The sequence below is a fragment of the Pleurodeles waltl genome, chromosome 3_1 (assembly GCF_031143425.1).
Source record: "Pleurodeles waltl isolate 20211129_DDA chromosome 3_1, aPleWal1.hap1.20221129, whole genome shotgun sequence".
Taxonomy (NCBI): Eukaryota; Metazoa; Chordata; class Amphibia; order Caudata; family Salamandridae; genus Pleurodeles; species Pleurodeles waltl.
The window spans coordinates 467,549,222-467,569,360 of NC_090440.1; the positions used below are offsets into that span (position 1 = coordinate 467,549,222).

General features: G+C 47.2%; 1 protein-coding gene across 7 annotated transcripts in view; it reads right to left on the reverse strand.

Moving 5' to 3' along the window:
* The window catches only part of AKAP13 (A-kinase anchoring protein 13), a 1,053,268-nt gene that overhangs the window by 128,178 nt on the left and 904,951 nt on the right, over positions 1 to 20,139 (reverse strand). For all 7 annotated transcript variants that reach the window (XM_069222739.1, XM_069222736.1, XM_069222738.1 and 4 more), the window contains 4 exons: positions 19,671 to 19,921; positions 18,992 to 19,117; positions 18,782 to 18,899; positions 8,636 to 8,884 (listed from right to left, as the gene is read on the reverse strand). In XM_069222739.1, coding sequence (XP_069078840.1) covers positions 8,636 to 8,884; positions 18,782 to 18,899; positions 18,992 to 19,117; positions 19,671 to 19,921 — 744 coding nt within the window. The remainder of the gene's footprint in view (positions 1 to 8,635; positions 8,885 to 18,781; positions 18,900 to 18,991; positions 19,118 to 19,670; positions 19,922 to 20,139) is intronic.

The window sequence follows — 20,139 nt, forward strand, 5'->3', positions numbered from 1 at the left end:
CCTTTGAGGCTCACCGCCAGCTGTTACAGTTTCCGCAGGGGGAGGTGAGAAACACCTCCACCCAGTACAGGCTTTGTTCCTTGCTACAGAGTGACAAAGGCACTCTCCCCATGTGGCCAGCAACTCGTCTGGTTGTGGCAGGCTGGCAGAAACTGGTCAGCCTAACACTAAAAGTCGGAATGGTATTCAGGGGCCATCTCTAAGATGCCCTCTGGGTGCATTTTACATTAAATTCCACACTGGCATCAGTGCGCATTTATTGTTCTGAGACGTTTGATACCAAACTTCCCAGATTTCAGTGTAGCCATTATGGAACTGTGGAGTTCGTGTTTGACAAACTCCCAGACCATATACCCTTTATGGCTACCCTGCACTTTCAATATCTAAGATTTGGCTTAGACACTGTAGGGGCATAATGCTCATGCATCTATGCCCTCACCTGTGGTATAGTGCACCCTGCCTTAGGGCTGTAAGGCCTGCTAGAGGGGTGACTTACCTATGCCACAGGCAGTGGGTTGTGGGCACGGCACTCTGAGGGGAGTGCCATGGCGACTTAGTCATTTTCTCCCCACCAGCACACACAAGCTGTGAGGCAGTGTGCTGAGTGAGGGTTCGCCAGGGTGGCATAAGGGATGCTGCAGCCCTTGGAGACCTTCCCTGGACACAGGGCCCTTGGTACCAGGGGTTACCAGATACAAGGGACTTATCTGAGTGCCAGGGCTGTGCCAACTGTGGAAGCAAAAGGTACAGTTTAGGGAAAGAACACTGGTGCTGGGGCCTGGTTAGCAGGGTCCCAGCACACTTTCAATCATAACTGACATCAGCAAAAGGCAGAAACTCAGGGGGAACCATGCCAAGGAGGCATTCCCTTACACTAGTGGTTTCTGCCCCTCTTGAGGGCAGATTGGCCTAATAAAGATAGGCTGATTCGGCCCCAAGGGGGGCATTAATGCCCTAAAATAAATGTGCCCCCCAAGTGAGCGACCCTTGCCTAATGGGTTGCTCCCAACCTGTACAAAAATATCCTTGGTGCCTAGTGGCTTCTGCCCCACAAGGGGGCAGAAAAGTCCTAATAAAAAAATGCCCCTCTTGCGGAGCGGCCTTTGCCCAAAGAGCCGCTCCCCTTGTTTGTTTACTAAAAGTAAGCAAACTCCCTGGTGTCTAGTGGGCATTCCTGCAGTCCGACTGCTATGCGATCATGCTGCAGGAATGCTCTAAAAGACATCAAAGGAAAGGAAAAACCTTTCCTTTGATGCCTCTCTGATCTCCCCTACCCCGACTGGAAGGCAAATGCAAGCATTTCTCTTCCGATCGCCTTGTAAGCTGAGCTTCAAGCGCTATGGGTGTGACCTCTGATGAGGTAAACGCACAATTGCACGCTGACGTCCTCTGACATCACTTGGGGGGGAAGGGAGCAGGGGGGTGAGGTGTCCGGTGGTGGAAGGGGAAGCGATTCCCCTTCTAGCCCTGCCCAGGGGAGGAGGATGGGAATCCAAGGCGTGGGCCGGGTCCAGGACGTAATGGTTACGTACTCTGCACCTGAGCAGTGCAGCCGAGGACGTAACCATTACGTCCTCGACACCCAAGGGGTTAAACAAATGTTGCTATTTTCTTTTTAGCACTAAACTTCATTTAGGACATACTGTTATGATACGCCAAACAAAACAATTTGTTTTTTCTGTGCCATGGTATTCCGTTTGACATCCCTATCCTCTTTCACGCTCTTGCAAATAATCTGGTAAACACCCTGCATACAGATTTTATGGATGCTCACTTACATCGAGCAGCAGTCTATGCTAATTATTTTGGGACAGGGAATGCATAGCTGAGACTAACAGAGCAGAGTCGCCATTCTTTTCAGGCTGCTATAGGAAATCCTGTCACTTAAAAAAAAACACGTACTCTTAACTTAATTGATGAGAGCGAATGTGTCACTCTTGTTTTTCAGCAAAAATACCTACAGTTTTCTTTTTTCACAAAAGTAACCTTTGCCATACAAAAAAACTGAGGAAGCTAATTGCCAATTTTCTTTAGCAAAGGAATATCTATATAGGATCTTCACTGAAATAAATGTACAAGTTACTTACCTTTGGAATCGAAATATCTGGTAGAGACACATTCTAGTTGCAGATTCTTCACGTAAGAATTTCCCCCAGGCGTCAGACTGGATCTGGAGATTTTTCTTCGAGCAATATCCTTGCGCGTTGGTAGGTGGCGTTTGTCGACTCCACAGGCGTTGTAGTCGCCGTGATGACGTCGGGAGTAGTATATAGACGCCACCTTCACGCAGTGACGTCAGTTTCTTTTATCAACTTTCCATGCCAAAACATAGAGCCACTAAGAACACAGATTGGTGCGCCAGAGCAATGGACCTGAAAGGGGAATCCCTGTCTCTAGAAATCAGTTCGCAATCTGGGAGGATGGGTGGGCGGTAAGGAATCTGCAACTAAAATATGTCTCTACCACATATTTTGTTAGTAAGTAACTTGTACATGTGATAGAGACTTCTAGTTGCAGATTCCTTGCCTTAGAATAGAACCCAAGCAAATGCCATCCTCGGAGGTAGGTCAAGATCATACCAGAAAGTCCTGCAGGACTGAACAACCAAAGTAGCCTTCCAGACGGACCTGACTGTCCAGGCAGTAGTGTTTAGAAAACATGCGCGGGGACGCCCACGTAGCTGCCTGCCAGGTATCCAAGACAGGAACTCTGCATGCTAAAGCAGTGGAAGCAGCAGTTGCTCTGGTGGAATGAGCATGCAAGCCCCAGATGGTTGCTTCTTGGCCAAAGCGTAGCACAATTTGATGAAAAGAAGCACCCATTGAGAGAGATGGTACGTTGCACTGCCTTCCCTTTTTTCGTACCTACAACAGAGTTGATCGTCCACCCGGAAATCTTTAGTACGATTACGATAGAACACCAACACTCTTTTTGGGTCCATACAGTGGAGTCTCTCCTCCTCATGAGAAGGATGTTGGGTGTTTAGAAAGTAGGCAGGGTGATGGACGGGCCTACATGAAAAGGCATAACCACCTTTGGAAGGAAGCCTTAGTGTGCAACACCTTTTTGTCTGGGTGCACAGACAAGTATGGAGGTTTAGACGAAAGGGCTTGAAGCTCACAAACCCTGCGAGCAGAGGTGACGGCAACAAGGAAGACAGTTTTGAAGGTGAGGAGCCGTAAGGGAAAATTGCCCATCGGCTCAAAGGGAGTACATATTAAATAAGTAAGGACAAGATTGAGGTCCCACTGAGGCATGATAAATGGAGTGGGAGGAAATAAATGAGTGAGGCCTTTTAGGAATCTACTCACAATAGAAGATTTAAAAAGTGAGGGCTGATCAAGTAACCTAAGGAAGGCTGAAATGGCAGCTAAATACCCTTTAAGGGTGCCCAAAGCATAGCCCTGCTTGGCTAAAGAAAGAATGAACATTAGAACCTCAGATAGAGGGGCAGAGAGGGGATCAACAGATTTATTGGTGCACCATACCATAAATTTATTCCAACAACAGGTGTATACAGTTTTGGTGGAGGGACGCCTGGCTGCCAAGATAACATTGCAGACTTCAGGTGGAAGATCGAAAGTCATCAACTGGCGCCGGTCAATCTCCACGCATGAAGGAGGAGGATGGACAGGTTCGGGTGAAGGACCCTCCCCTGTTGCTTCGACAGAAGATCGCCTCGAAGAGGCAGTTTGAGTGGAGGATCAACGTACATGCTCAATAGCTCTGTATACCAGACTCTCCGTGCCCAGTCCAGAGCCACCAAGATGACTTGGGCTCGGTCGTTCCTGATCTTCTTGAGAACTCTGTCCAGAAGTGGTATAGGCGGGAAGGAGGCCAGAGTCCCACTTGAGATGAAAAGCGTCTCCGAGCGAGTGCCGCCTCGGAAACTCCAACACATAAAACAGCTGACATTGCGTGTTCTCTGCGGAGGCGAACAGATCTAACAAGGCTCTCCCTACTGCAGAAAGAAACTTTGCGCCACCTCCGGATGGAGATGCCATTCGTGATCAGCTGTGCATCAACGGCTGAGTTCGTCCGTTCTGGCATTGAGAGAACCCGCCAGATGTTGAACCACCAGGGTAATGTCCTGATGTTCCAGCCTTGTCCAAAGGCATAGTGCCTCATGACAAAGGTCCAGGACCCTCCTCTGCCCTGTTTGTTGCAGTACCACATGGCAGTAGTATTGTCCATGAACACCTGCACTACTTTCCCTTTGAGAGAGGGAAGAAATGCTTTCAATGCAAGTCTGATTGCCCAGAGCTCAAGAAGATTGATATGGAGCCCAGACTCCGCCAGAGGCCACTGATCTCCACCTCTCACATGTGGCCGCCCCAACCGAGAAGTGACGCATCTGTCGCTATAGATAAATGTGGTTGAGGAAGGGAGAGAAATCTGCCGTGGACCCAATGCGGATTCGAAAGCCACCACTGCAGGTCTTTAGCAGTCCCTTCCAAGATCCTGATCATGTCGTAGAGATTCCCCTAATGCTACGCCCACTGGAACTTCAAGTCCCACTGCAAAGCACGCATATGTCATCTGGCATGTGTTACTAGCAGGATGCAGGAGGCCATGAGGCCCAGCAGCCTCAGAGTCAGTCTCACCGAAACCCAAGACCGAGGCCGAAAGATCAGAATCATAGCCAGAATGTCTTGGACTCGCTTTTCGGGAGGATAAGCCCGGAACTGCACTGTGTCCAGAACAGCTCCGATGAAGGGGAGCGTCTGAGAGGGAGTCAGGTGTGACTTCGGCACATTTATAGTGAACCCCAGCGTGTGCAGGAGGATCGACGTAGTCTGAAGGTGGGAGACAAATTTCTGGGGCGAGTCCGCCTTCAACAGTCAGTCATCGAGGTAGGGGAAGACTGACACCCCTAACCTGCGCAGATGAGCTGCAACTACCACCATCACTTTCGTGAACACCTGAGGGGCGCTGGTAGGGCCAAAGGGGAACACAGTAAACTGAAAGTGCTTGTGACCTACCACGAATCGCAGGTAAATTCTGTGGGCAGGCAGGAGGGGGTTGTGGAAATGAGCGTCCTGCAAGTCCCATGCTACCATCCAGTCTCCTGGGTCCAAGGCAGACAGAACGTGTGCCAGGGTGAGCATTTTGAATTTCTCCTTCTTGAGAAGTAGGTCAGGTCCCGAAGCTCTAGGATAGGACGTATGTCCTTGTCCTTTTTCGGCACCAGAAAGTAGCGGGAATAACAACCTTGACCTACTTCCATCAGGAATTTTTAAAGCGAACTAATCACCCGTGAGGGTCTCAAGGTGGTGAGGAGATGGGGGGGTGGGGGGGACTACTGCTTGAACAGCCAGGTCTTGAGAAGTTTCCTTAAGGTAAGGAGGTCTTTGGTCTGGCGCAGGTGGGTGGGAAGAGTGTTCCACGTTTTGGCAGTGAGGTGCGAGAACGATCTACCGCCAGTTGTAGTTCTGCGGACGAGTGGGACGGTTGCGAGAGCAAGGTCGGCGGAGCGGAGATGCCGGGTCGGGGTGTAGAAGGAGAGTCATCTGTTGAAGTATTCTGGTCCGGTGTTGTGCAGTGCTTTGTGAGCGTGGGTGAGGAGTTTGAAGGTGATTCTCTTGTTGACTGGGAGCCAGTGCAGGATTCTCAGGTGGTCCGTGATTTTGCAGTGACGGGGGATGTCCATGATGAGGAATGCGGAGGCGTTCTGGATGCGTTGCAGCCTCTTCTGGAGTTTGGCTGTGGTTCCTGCGTAGAGGGCATTGCCGTAGTCCAGTTTGGTGCTAACGAGGAGATGACTGATTGTTCTATTGGTTTCGGTGGGTATCCATTTGTAGATCTTTTGGAGCATGCAGAGGGTGTTGAAGCAGGAGGAGGAGATGGTGTTGACTTGCTGAGTCATGGATAATGAGGAGTCCAAGATGAATCCTAGGTTGTGTGCGTGTTCGGTGGGAGTCTGAGCAGCTTCGAGAGTTGCAGGCAACCAGGAGTCATCCCATGCGGAGGGGGTGGAGCTGAAGATGAGGACTTTCATCTTGTCAGAATTGAGTTTGAGGCAGCTGCTCTTCATCCATTCGGCAATGGCCTTCATTCATTGGTTGAGGTTGGTCTTGGCGGAGTCCTTGGTGAGGGAGAGGATCAGCTGGGTGTCGTCGGCGTAAGATCATGTTGTGGTATTGGGCGATGTTAGCAAGCAGGCCATGTAGACATTGAAGAGGGTCGGGCTGAGGGACAAACCCTGGGGTATGCTGCAAATGATTATGGTGGCCTCCGAGCGGAATGGGGGGAGGCGGACTCTCTGGGTTCTGCAGGTGAGAAAGGAGGTGGCCCAGACCAAGGGTCTGTCGCGGATTCCTGCACTGCTGAGGCATGAGCGTAGGGTGTGGGGGCAGACAGTGTTGAACGCGGCCGAGAGGTCCAGGAGGATGAGGGCCGCGGTTTCGCCGCTGTCCAGTATGGTTCTGATGTCCTTGGTGGAAGCGATGAGGGCGGTTTCGGTACTGTGATTTCTGCAGAATCCGGACTGGGAAGGGTCCAGGTTGCAGTTCTCCTTGAGGAAGCGGGTTAGTTGTCTGTTGACAGCCTTCCTGATGACTTTTGCCAGGAAGGGGATCAGGGAGATAGGCCGGGCACAGGGACCTTTTCTATAGCTCCCTTGGACAAGAGAGAAGCGACTTTCTGGTGAAGAAGTGTCAAATGATCCTCTGGAAGGTGACTGAAGGATGGAGGCATGGCTGGTGGAGAAAATTCGAAAGGGAGGGAGTAGCCCTTTCGAATGATCTGCAAAACTCACCTGTCCATAGTGATGGATTCCCAGGGGGGCAGGTGATGGCCAATCCTGCTGCCAACTGGATGGGAGTGAGGGGACAGACTAGGAGGGTTTGAAGGCTGCAGCGGGGGCAGAGGTGGACTGGGCAGACCTCTGGTTTTCTGTCCCACGCAGGATTCCGTATCCCCGGCCACGCAGAGGCTGGACAACATAGGTGGCATGGTGGCTGGGTGGAGGACGGGACAGGGAGCCCCTTCTGTGGCCACGACAGGGGCAAAAAGCGTCGAGGGGCAGAGGAAAGACCAAGGGACCGAACCGTAGCCCAGGAATCCTTCAATCTCCCAGAGTCTGCATTGTCTCCAAAGAGACGGGAGCTATCAAAGGGCATGTCCATGAGGGAAAAACCAGAAGTACGCAACCAGGCATGGCGTCTTAAGGCTACCGTCGTAGCTACCGATCTGCCCACAGAGTCGGTCGTGCCCAGTCCACAACAGATTGTGAACTTCGCTGCATCTCTCCCATTGTTCGCAGTTTGGGAGACGATAGCACGGGCCTCCTCGGGTATCTGCGGCAGGACTTTTGCAACCGTATCCCACAAAGAGTGGGTATAGCGGCCCAAAAGGCATGCAGGTTTCACAGACCGCAGCGAAAAACTGGAGGAAGAAAACAGCTTCTTACCAAACTATTCCAGCCTTTTTGATTCCCTGTCCGGGGGTGAGGAAGGGAATGTGCCTGATGAAGAGGAAGTCTGGATGACAAGCCTCTCAGGCGTGGGGTGCTGGGACAGGAATTTGTGAGGTTCAGAAAAATCCTCATCTAGTGTCCCAAGTAAAGCTAGCCTGTCACTCTGATGTAGGCATCCCCACACTGTTGTGGGGTGCTCGGCCCAGTGAATTGTGTGCTAGGAAGCAAGAACAACCTGTATGAAACTGGAAGCATTCAGGAAGACTGAACTATTCTTGGTGATGTGTTTTGCTTCAAATAAACTTGTCAGTACTAACAATAGGAAGAAAGCAAAATCCAGATAATTGAAATATTTATTGTGAAACTGTACCCCAAATTACTGCAGAGGAAAGAGAAAATCCATTTATTTCCAATTTTAGAATGGAAGTTCAGAAGCTGAAAAACAGGTCATGCCAGTACCACAATCATATCAGTGATCGGTACCAAGGTAAAATACTTTTAAAAGACCAGGCTCCCACCTACGGCACAATCAGGAGACAAACTGAACTCTCTGTAACATACAAAAGGTACAGAGACGTGTCAGCTGATCCATCGTCCCAGTGAATTTGAATGTCCATGTATTGTTTTATACGTACATCTATATGCAATGATGTTACCTAAAGATGAAAATCAATTTAGCTGCATGTGGATATTTTGGTGCTCTTGACCGTCCGAATGTTTTGGGGACAATTTGGATTCTTTCTATGAGTACGATTTTTCACTTGACTAGAAATACATTCTGCTCTGCAGAGAGTAAGGGATTAAAAAAGTAACAAGTTGAAACAATTTATTATCGTGTCTTGTAAATTAGCTATCTATAATTTAATATTTGCCTTCTAAATAACTTGAAACCCAAACAATTGTGTTAGCTTTGTGAAACATCTACAGTAGCAACCTTTAACTTTGCCCCTCTAACTTTATCCATCTCTCGCTTATACTTGTGAAACACACAGTGGAATACTTTGAAAACACAAAAAAAGCAGGTCATACTCTAGATAAGCAGAATAATCTTAGTAGAAAAAAAATCCATTCATACATTACCATGCTTTTATGGTAAAATCTGAGTTTTCAGCACTTATGTATGAAACTGCTAAGAAGCTGTATGCCTGAAAACTGGCCCATCATGTAAATTCTACTGATATATATCGCTGATTGTTTCTTAAGTGTTTCAAGTCTCACCTTTTAATCGCCCAGTTGCTGTTTTCAATAAAGCAGGACCGTCACGGATTAATTTCCGACGTTTTAAATCTTCCTTGGCAAACATCTTGCCACCCTTCATTCTTTGGATAGATTTGCTGTCCGTTCTACTGTAAATCTCGTGAAGACGCATCTTCTTCTCATAGTTATTCACTTTACTATTTACTGCTGTTATCACGTCCTTCACCAGAAGCAATGACTGTTTCAAATCTTCATGTTCCACCTCATTTTCTATATAGAAACAGATCAGGTTAGCAGGCACAGCCCGTACTTTTATAAAATGCCAACATGCAGTTTGAAAGCAAGAACCAACATTTTTATTTTGATCCTAAATACTCTTGCACTATTCACCAACAATAATAAATTATGTTCAAGGTGCAAAATACAATTGTAATCCGGGATCTTCCAGGAAACCACACTTTCAAAGTATGCATCAAAATGTAGGAAATCTGTTAAATATTTACCTATTTTTCTTCTAACTGTACTAATGAAAACAAGCTACCTTTATGGCGATAGCACCTTAAATCAAAAAGGAAAGTTATTTCACACATCATATTTCGTCTATTAGCAGTGCTGCCTAATATCTGAAAACATTTCCTGTGCATACCTGATCAGTCAACTGCAGTTGATACTCAATTTACTATCAGAGTTTTCTGTCTGATAAAGGTATTAAAAATGGTGGCCTACAAAAATGAGCTGCATAAGAGTACAGTACAAATATCATGGAAACAAAAATTGTCTTTAGTTTCATACCAAATATCTTTGTTTTCATAAAACAAAGCAGCTGTCACCTCCACGCTATTGCCAAGACAGCACACTTCCTACCCACCTCCACTCTGGTGCCCAATTAACACTGGTGTGGATCACTGTTTATGAATTATTGTGCTTGGTGCCATGTGAATTCATTATTGGTCATTCACTAATGGGTACTGTGTATGAAACACAGCAGTAAATTCTAGTAGTTTTTAGTGCCCTGAAATTCACTTATTGATACATTTGATTTAGTTAACAATCACCTTATGTGCAGTACATAAATCTTTAGCATTGTGCCCGAGTGATCTGCATAGAAAGAAAATTTGGAAAAGGGAGGTATGCTTGCTCCAAGCTCACGGACAAGCTAACAATTAAGAATTACCATAGCAAAACATCTATTCATTTTTTTCAAATTAACACTGCAGTTCAGCCAACATCTTAGCATTTAATTTGCTTTGATGTTGTAGTAATTTGGAGCAGCTACCATATCAGCAAATATTTTCAGCATGTAACAATTCACAGTTGAATAAATAAAATGTAGTATCTACTAATGGCAATGATAACTACTGTAAAATCAAGCCTGAATATGTGGAGACATCAAAGATACTAGCCATCAAACAATTTACATGACGGAGATTGGCTTCTGTTGCTATCATTTATACATCTACTTAGTGAATGGCTGGGTCACTTACCAGCCTATTTTGACAATTAAATTGCTAATTATGATTAACAAATAGGAGCAGACTGCAATACTAAGGCAAATGAACATATCAGATTTTGTAGGCTGTGTTACCCCTTAAACCATTGCACTAAGAAGTGATGGCACACATGGAAAATATAAACACAAAGGCTATGGGGGCGTGGCCAAGATGGCAACCAGGCCAGGTGCTTGAACTCAGAGCGCCGCGCGAGCCCTTCATTTATATTCTACGGATCGGCGACACCCAGCTAGAATAACCCTACCCAGTAACTGATAAACCCCCTCCCCCCAGTACCAGTGCCCTACCCTGCAGTTCAATGACCAGCTGATTTGTAGCCCACAGATGTCGAGAACGAGCTGAGGTGGCGGTGAAAAACTAGACTGGACCCGGGAAAGAATTGTGCCCAGCCCGAGCCAGCCTCTGGCACCCCGAGCCCACACAGTGACTTTTTACACTTTTGACTGCTGCTACTGACACTCCCGCTACAGCGCTGTTGCTTCCCTGCTCATCCCCGAGGCTCGCTGCACTTCCTGCAGATCGCTGGAGTGCTGTCGAGGACGCTCTCTGTCACGGCCTTGGCCGCTCTATTCCGGAACGGTGGAGGTGAGGTGCGACGTGCTGCAGAGGGTCAGAGCGTGTCCGGGGCCGCTCCTTTGAAGAACCTACGCTGGATATATACTCCCGTTATCTCGCAAATGTGAGGCCGTGACCTCCTGGCTTTGTCTCAGCCTCGCGCTGGGCCTACCTGAATCGTTGATTTTAAGGATCCCTTGCGGCACATGCCTGAAAGAGCTTACCTGCTGAGACAGCTTAGAAGATCCCTGGCACAGCACGCCTGGGGGAGCTTGGACGTGTTTTTTTTCACCCAGGCTCACACGGAATAAACTGCTGGAATGAGGTGGGCAAATTATTATAGCGAACTCTGCGCTGGGCTTTTGGCCTGACCTGGTAGAACTTCTTTCATGAAAAGGGGGGCTTCTCAATTCAAGCCCCACTGCTACTATTGTGCATGACCTCATTCCCACACCCTGTGGACGCCTGGTGCTTTGGGTGTTCTCTTTTCAGCATATGTTACCACAATCTACTGAGTCTGCAAGAAATCTCACACTAGTCAATGGGTGTGCGGCATTGGGACCCATCAACACAGACATTGCACTGTTGCTTATTTACAGCCAGCTAGGGCCATCTAACATAGTGCTCTGCGCTATGCCAGGTCTCACACCTGTTGACCTACTCTGTCGGTCTCTTAGTTTTTCTGACAGTATCGGCGCTTCACTATAATTACGCTCCTTCTAAGCCGCTGTACATCCGCTTAACATGATGCATAAGCCAAAGACTCTAAAATCATCCTTTGAGGGAACAGATGACATCACGATGTCCTCCACGCCTTCTGGCACAACCCTGGATAGTCTCCGCTACTTAGAGGTGAATCTTCAGGAACAAAGTGCATAATTTTATAAGGTCCTTCAAGCTATTCTGGACACCAAAACCTCCCTTGATGCCGCATTGGCACGATATCTATAGAAGTCAACCTACTACGAGCGGACAATCGCAAATTGGTGGACTGCGTGGAGGCTGAAATAGCTGCCTGGCAACACAGAGCAGAAGATGTGGAGGGGCAATCCTGACACAATAACATTTGTTCCTGGGATTCCCTGAGCATGTCTAAGGCCCTAGCATGGAGCTATTCCTTGAGACCTGGCTCTCCAAAACGGTTCTGGAAAACAAACTACCGAAGTTCTTTTCCATCCAATGGGCGCTCCATACAACTGGTTGATCTTCTCCACCTGGTGTCCCTCCCCGCCCAGTACAGTAATAGCCATCCTGCTCAATCATCGGGACTTGATCCTACAACGATTCCGCACTGAAGGGCCCAGGAAATATGATAACACCACCATTACAGCGTATCCCTATTTCACTATGGCAGTGCAGCGACAACGGAACTCCTGCATTAAGGTTAAACAGCGCCTCTGGGAAGTGAACCTGAAATACACCTTATTATTCCCAGCAAAACTCTGAGTCATAAATGACAAGCGAAGCTATGATGTCCACTCTCCTGAGGCTACATGGACTTGGCTGCATGCAAAAAACTGTGCTGGATCATTGGAGGAGATACCTGAAACCGGCAATTGGCAAATACCTAAATCGAGGAATCGTAGGAAGAAATCCATCAAGACAAAATCATCCATGGACCAAGTGGGGGATGAGCAGGTACAGGCTGTCACAGATGCCTCTCTCCATAGTGCAAATCCCTATACAACCCTACGCACAGACCAGGAATCGGATACTGGCTCAGAATCAGGGGGCTCGATCTCTTCCAGGGGCGAGAAGCACTTGGACCGAAGATTACCCCATGATCAGCCAACGATTTATAAGGGAGTCTTGTTTATCGTCAATGAATAAATGAATGACCGGAAGTGGGAGCTCCGTCAGCTTAGCTTGCCCTCAAGGCAACCAATGTGTGGCTAGGTAATTTGTATATTTTGCCAAACTGTTTGCTGTGGGCTCGCACCAACACTGCCTTTGATCGCCTACTGGCCTGTCCCCACCCAATCATTCTGTACGGACTCCACTATACTGCAGGCAACTGCTCCACACCAGTTAAATTGTTTGCAAGGGGGTGGGTTGGCATCTAGGCCAGGGATATGGGAGTTGTTTCCTTTGATTGTTTAATTGTTTTACTTCTTTGCGGTATGGGAGATGGGTCATGTGGAGGTGTGCAGTGGTATCCCTCTATGCCCCTAGCTCTGCACAACAGGCCTTTTGGGGCACCTTGTCACCTACAATGTTATCCATGCCACAGCCTCCTGGAATGTGGGGTGGGGATTTCAATAGTGTGCATAACACAGATTGGGACCATTCATTGCCCCCAGTGCCGGGCCCGTCCAGTGTCCATGCCACAAGACACTTTCAACAATGGTCCAAGATGTTAGATTTGCATGATGTATGACACTTATTATGCTCCGGGCTATTAGGTTCATACATGACTAGATTGTCTCTTTTGTAACTCTGACTGTTGGCCCTTAGTACATGACTCTGAATATTTAGGTAGGACATTATCAGATCACAATCAACTCAAGGTCACATTTCAATGGGATAGACCCTTCCCCCCACCCTCTCTTGGAGCCTCCCACCGAGATACACTAGACACTCACATCTCCATGTATTTCTCAGAAAATGCAGGAACAGGGAGTACCAGAGGGGTGGAGTGGGAAGCTATGAAAGTAGTCATGCGGGGGCTCTGTATATCTACGACATGGGGTACTAGAACTGTCCTCACTAGGAGTGTGCTGGAATTAGAAAAAATGATGCGCAATCTAGAACTAATTACTCCCACAGACCATCCATCATGCCCACAATCAGCAAACTTGCGCAACCACTACTGAGAAGAGCTAAAGCGGCTTGAGGACTTGGACCACAGGTCCTATTGTTGCTCTCCAGCACATCAATGGTGACAAACCCGGGTGTACGTTAGCTTGGCTACTGAGGACTGAGATTCCCAGATCCTTAGTGGGTGACACTTGTGACCATACAGAAGCCATCAAAAATACTCAACTAGACAATAATTAAGTATTTACCAGGTACTACAAACACTTGTACTCCTCTCCAGGACACCTTCCCTCTACTCAACTACAAGAGTATCTTCACCCAGGATTGCTTGCCACCAACTCTCCCCTTTACAACTAAAGGAATTAGAACAGCCTCCCCAAATAGAAGAAATTACGCTAGCAATACAACAAATGGCATGAGGCAAAACGGCAGGCATATGTGGGTTCCCTGTTGAATATTACATGATATTTAGAGCCACATTGGCCCCTTGACTGCTAGAGGTCTTCATTGAAGCGCACCGTGTTGGTACCCTTTCTTAATCCTTGCGTGAGGCACTGATCTTTGTGCTACCAAAACCTGGTAAGGACCCTCTAGAAGTAGGTTCCTATAGACTGCGGTCAATGCTCAACATTGACTATAAGATCTTAAGTAAAATCCTGGCTAATAGATGATTTCAGCTCTTGAGCACTCTGATACACCCTGATCAGAACAGACTAAAAGCTTAGTTGAGTGAAACTCCAGTGCGCAAAACAATCCATCAATCAGGAATTTGTAAAGCGCACTACTCACCCGTGAGGGTCTCAAGGAGCAAAACAGCTGGCATTGCCCGTTCCCTACAGAGGCAAACAGATCTAAGGCTCTCCCCACTGCTGAAAGAGACATTGTGCCACCTTCGGATGGAGACGCCATTCGTGATCGACTATACATCGATGGCTGAGTTTGTCTGCGCTGGTGTTCAGAGAACCTGCCAAATGTTGAACAACTAGGGATAATAAATGGTGTTCCAGCCATGTCCAGAGGCACAGAGCCTCTTGACAAAGGATCCACATGGCAGTGGTGTTGCTCCAAAAGACTGATGTGGAGCCCGGATTCCACCGGAAACCAAAGGCGTCTGTTCTCTGCCTCTCCCATGTGGCTGCCCCATCCCAGAAGTGACGCATCTGTCACTGCTTTTAAGCGTCTGTTTGGGGAAGGGAGCAAGATCTGCTGATGAGCCAATCTGGATTTGAAAGCCACCACTGCAGATCTTGCAAAGTTCCCTCCGAGATCTGTACCAGGTCGGAGAGGTTCCCCTGATGCTGCACCCACTAGAGCTTCAGGTCCCACTGCAGAGCCCACATATGCCATCTGACATGTGACATGTGTGACTTGCAGGATGCAGCAGGCCATGGGGCCCAGCAGCCTCAGAGTTATTCTCACCGAAATCCAGTATAGAGGCTGAAACATCGGTATCATAGCCTTAATACCCTAGACTCGCTTTTCGGGAGGATAGGAAACTGAAACTGCACTGTGTCCAGAACAGCTCCAATAAAAAGGAGAGTCTGAAAGGGAGTCAGGTGTGACTTTGCCACATTTACAGTGAACCACAACGAATGCAGAAGGTGCACCATAGTCTCAAGGTGTCAGGCAACAGTTTGGGGCGTGCTCGCCTTTAACAACCAGTTGCTGAGGTAGGAGAAGACAAACCTCAAACCTGCACAGATGAGTTGCGACTACCGCCATCACTTTTATGAACACCCGAGGGGCACTAGTAAGGCCGAAGGGGAGCACAGTAAATTGAAAGTGCTTGTGACCTACCACGAATCACAAGTAACGTCTGTGGGCAGGCAGGACGGATGTATGGAAGTAGGTGTCCTGCAAGTCCAATGCTACCATCCAGGGTCCAAGGCAGACAGGACCTGAGCCAGGGTGAGCATTCTGAACTTCTCCTGCCTGAGAAAGAGACAGAGGGTCCGGAGGTCTAGGATAGGAGTTTGTCCTTCTTGGGCACCAGAAAGTAGTGGGAATAACAAACATCTGGCTCAGGGACCCCTCTCTATTGCTGCCTTGGCCAAGAAAGCCATAACCTACTCGCCGAGAAGTGGCAGGTGATACTCCATCATCCGATCAAAGGATGGTGGCATGGATAGTCTCAAAGGGGAGGGAGTAGCCCCTTCGGACTACTTGCAAAACCTACCTGTCCGACGTGATGGATTCCCAGAGGGACATGCGATGGCAGATCCTGTCTCAGACTGGTCCGTAATAGTGTGATGGACTAGAAGGGTTTGAAGGCCGCAGTGGGGGCAGGGGGTGGACTTAGCAGACCTCTGGCTCCCTGACCCACGCAGGGGCTGTGTAGCATGTGCAGCTCAATGTCTCGCAGTAGGGAGCACCTCCGGAGCCACAAAAGGGGCGAAAAGCGGACTGTGAGGCCAAGGGACCAAGCCATAGCCAGGGGACTCTTTAAAGCTCTTGAGCGCCGAGTCCGCTTTGTCTCCAAAGAGACGGGTGCCATCGAAGGGCATCTTCATAAGAGATTATTGGACATCCTCGAGAAGCCAGATGTCCTCAACCAGGCATGGTGCCGTAAGGCCACCGTTGATGCAACTGATCTGCCCAGTGAGTCATTGTGTCCAGCCCACAATGTATTGTGAACCTGACCGCATCCCTCCCATCAGCAACAGCATGGGTAAGGGTGGCCCAGGCCTCCTTCGGGACCAGCGGCAGCACCTGCTTGACCGTATCCCATAAGGTACTGGTGTAGAGACCCAAAAGGAATGCTGTGTTCACAAACTACAATGGCAGACTGGAGGTAGAAACATCTTCTTAAGCTGGTCCAGTCTCTTTGATTCCCGATCCGGGGGAGCGTTTAGAAATGTGCCAGATGAAGAAGAAGGCTGGATGACAAGGCTCTCAGGCGTAGGGTGTTGGGACAGGAAGTTAGGGTTGTTTGACACAGGCCAATGGTGACGGGCCTATTCACAGGAGCCCCTGTGCTGTGTCTGGACTAGGTACAGAGTAGGACATACATGAGGGCTTTATTATGGAGTAACAGGGGTTCTGATATGGAAGCCCCAGGCTGAAGCACCTCAGTCAGGAGGTTAGTCCTGACTGCCACAGAAGGGAGTTTGAGGCCGATGACCTCAGCCGCCCTTCTGATCACAATAGAATATGACACTCCCTCCTCTGTAGCCACAGTACGGGGAGAGAGCAGGCCAGCGTCAGGGGAGGTACCAGGCCACTGGCCTCGCCCAATTCCTGTGCCCTGGAATTCATTTCAGGGTTATCTAGCTGGTATTCTAGAGGGTCCACCGAATCCTCCAAACTCTCCCCGTACCCATAAGAAAAAGGGCCAGGATCCAACCTGGGGTGAGAACACCCCATTGAAGACAGATCCAGCGTCGAGTATTGGGTAGACGTCGATTGTGGGCCCAACTGACATCGGGAGCATTGACGTCTTTGCCGGGGAAGGTTGCTTTGGCATGGATGGCATCAGCAGGGATCCGACAGCAGATCCGGAAGGTCCCTCATTAGCCAGGGACAAAGCCTCTGGCGTGGAACCAGAGGGACCCCCTACCAGCCCCACAGGGCTCGAAGTCACCGCAGAGGGGGTCGGTCTGCCAAAAAATGAGACACATGGCCTCATAAAACTCTCAGCTCCGTGGACGGAGGTCTAGAGCATCATCGTTCTTCCCGTGTCAGGTCGTCCGAGCGACGGGGCGAAGCTGAAGTAGGTTTGGCCTTCTTTGACTTCTTGTGACCAGAGTGTTCAGAGGACTTAAAGTGGGACGACGAAGAGTGGTGGTGACTCCACGAGCGGTCTCGTGACCTTACTCTCGAACGAGACCAGGAGCAATGCGGAGTTGAGCACCGGGCCACCATGAGCTTCAGGGATCGCTCCCTCAAAGCCTTCGGGTTCATGGCCCAGCACTCGGAGCACGTCTTTAGGTTGTGGTCGCGCTTCACGCACCACAAGCACACAAGGTGTAGATCAATCACCAACATCATTCGTTAACAGGAGTCACATGGTTTAAACCCAGTCTTCCGTGACATCCTCGATGCACCAAAAGGTCATAAAATGTTGACAAAATAGTCGAAGTTAGTCAAAAATGACTAAGGGTAGTTCACTGGATCTGCGTGTAGGCTAGCGTGGAAAGAAAAGAACTGATGTGAGCGCGCCGGGGTGGCACCTATATACGATTGCGACGTCATCATGGTGACCATGACGCCAACGACTGATGCGGAGTCGACTGACACCTGGGGGAAATTCTAAGGTATGGGTCTGCAATTAGATGTCTGTATCAAATGTTATTTTATTCATTACACGTTTCACTGCCTATGAATCATATTTTCATGTATGTTGCAAATGTTATTTTATTCATTACACGTTTCACTGCCTATGAATCATATTTTCATGTATGTTGCCACTGGAAGTTATAAAATGCTAATAAAGAAATCAAACAACAAAAATAAACACAAAGGCTATTTTAAACACTAATCTTAGCTGCCAAACATATTTAAATACTTGTTTTTTTTTTCTCTGTGTTTACAGCCACTCTTTCCTTACTTTTACTATTTTTTTAGTGTTTAGTAGGTAAACCTATAAAACTACGATCTACACAATATTCAACGTTTTTGAAGTCCAATCTTGTGCACATTGACAACTACAAATTCCTGAAAATTAGCTTTCAGGAGGGTACATGAGTTTACATGACTTGTTAAGATGACATACACACATATGGCAAGTTGTCCAACTGTTCAGTGAACACTTCAGTCATAATCCCAAACGTATTAAGAAGACATCATTTTTATACATCTGGCCTGCTATTTTCTTAAAACTATGATACCAATAATAGTACATTACCTCAATAAAGTTAGAAAAGTATTGACCCTCCAACCAATTTCTTATAGGTATTTCTAAGATGCAATACCAAAGTTACCACTTTTTGCAAACTGCCAACAGATTCTCCTTCAAGTGTTTCTCTAGGACAATCCAAACCAGCTTGCACACCAGAATTTCTCAGTCTTAAGCATAGATACAGTATAAAATATGAGCTCCATAAACATAAGGGCTACGGGTTCTAGTCATTGCCATGTTATCTGCAGCCTAGAGAACACTGCTCACCTAATAACTGTTGCCTATTCTTAAGCAAATTGCCCAAGCAAAAGTAGTATGAACTAGCCACTTTTTTTTTTTTTAAACAACTAGACTTCCTCTCAATCCACCCAAATTTGACCAACTCATGGTTATGTAAGACACCACAATTTGTGCTCAACATTAACTAAGACCCTGCATGTTATTTCACATTTCATTTTTTATTAAATCAAAACGACTTCATTTTACAGAAGTGAATCCAACACTAACCTTTGGTGTACTGTAATATTCGCTGCAATATAACTGGGTATTTGGTGATCCTCTGTGTTACCAGCAAGATACATTCTTGTATACCCAGTCGCCTCACCACTGTGCTGCTCATCTTCTTCTAAAAGCAAAAAGAAAAGGCAAGTAGTGCACATGAAAGAGAAACTACATAGATCAATAATCAGAAAACATCTAAGACAGTCTTATGTGTACCTTCATGAAAGCCTGAAACCGTTTTTCCTTTGAGTGGAGGTCTTTGAAATAATTCACTGCTTCATTGTGGTGGCCGCAAAACTTGCCATAGGTTTTCTTCATTCGCTCTGCGTTCTCCCCAGAAAACTCCATAAGGAATTAAGCATAAGAATTAGTTTTAAAACCTCATTTTCTTCTGTTTTTCCATTGATCAGTGGACATTGTGAAATATTGAGGCATAACATTACATTGCAAAGTTTTGAAAGTGTTAACTACTCCTAAGTGGAGCACTGAAGAGTTTACCTACGTAGGCAGCAAGCTATGTCATATAGGGTGTGTGGTTGGAAAGGTGTCTTGGTTTTTGAGAACTGTTTCCATAATGTGAGTGATGACCACATGGTTGCGGGTATGACATGGAACGCACTGTTTGGCAATGTGATGAATGAAGAAGTGTGAAAGACAGGCACTCTCTTTAAGGTTTTCAGAAAAACTGGCAGTTTTAAACAGCCCTGCAGGACAATTCATGGTACAAGCATTTTGCGCAAACCATTGTTTGTAGCTTGATTGCTAATAGTTGTTAAGGCAAAATTTTACATTGAGAAGTAAAGAGATGTGGAAGACTTAGTTGACAATATTAGGTAACCAAGTTTAAATTCTAATTTCAAATATTCAAGCACCAGTAGCAACTCCTAATGCTCACCTGTTGTACTAGGAGGTCCCCTATTCTCTTAATGACATAATTTTTATCACTTGACTCTACCAGGCACTCTTTTCTGCGATCTAATATGTGTTGAAAGAATTGACTGTGGATTTTCAGTAAGTCCTCCAAACAAGGGAATATCTTTTCCACTACGCGCTGTTCAAACTGCAGTTCAGTCACCATTCCTCGGCTGTACACATCACTCATGATTTTCAGGGTACGGACATGGTGCATTTCCGTTTGCATAAGTTCTACAAAGAGTACCAAAAGATTTAACAAAGTATCTCATTGAGGCATGTATCAATCATACATTAATGAAAACGTAGGAAATTAAAGAATGCTTATGTCTTCACATTAGAACTGAGAATATCCATATTTTTATTTCTACATTTGAAAGCTGGAATGGATATTGTAACTAAAGTTATAGGTCAAATATCAAATTACCCAATAACTAGCTCTGTTTATTTAC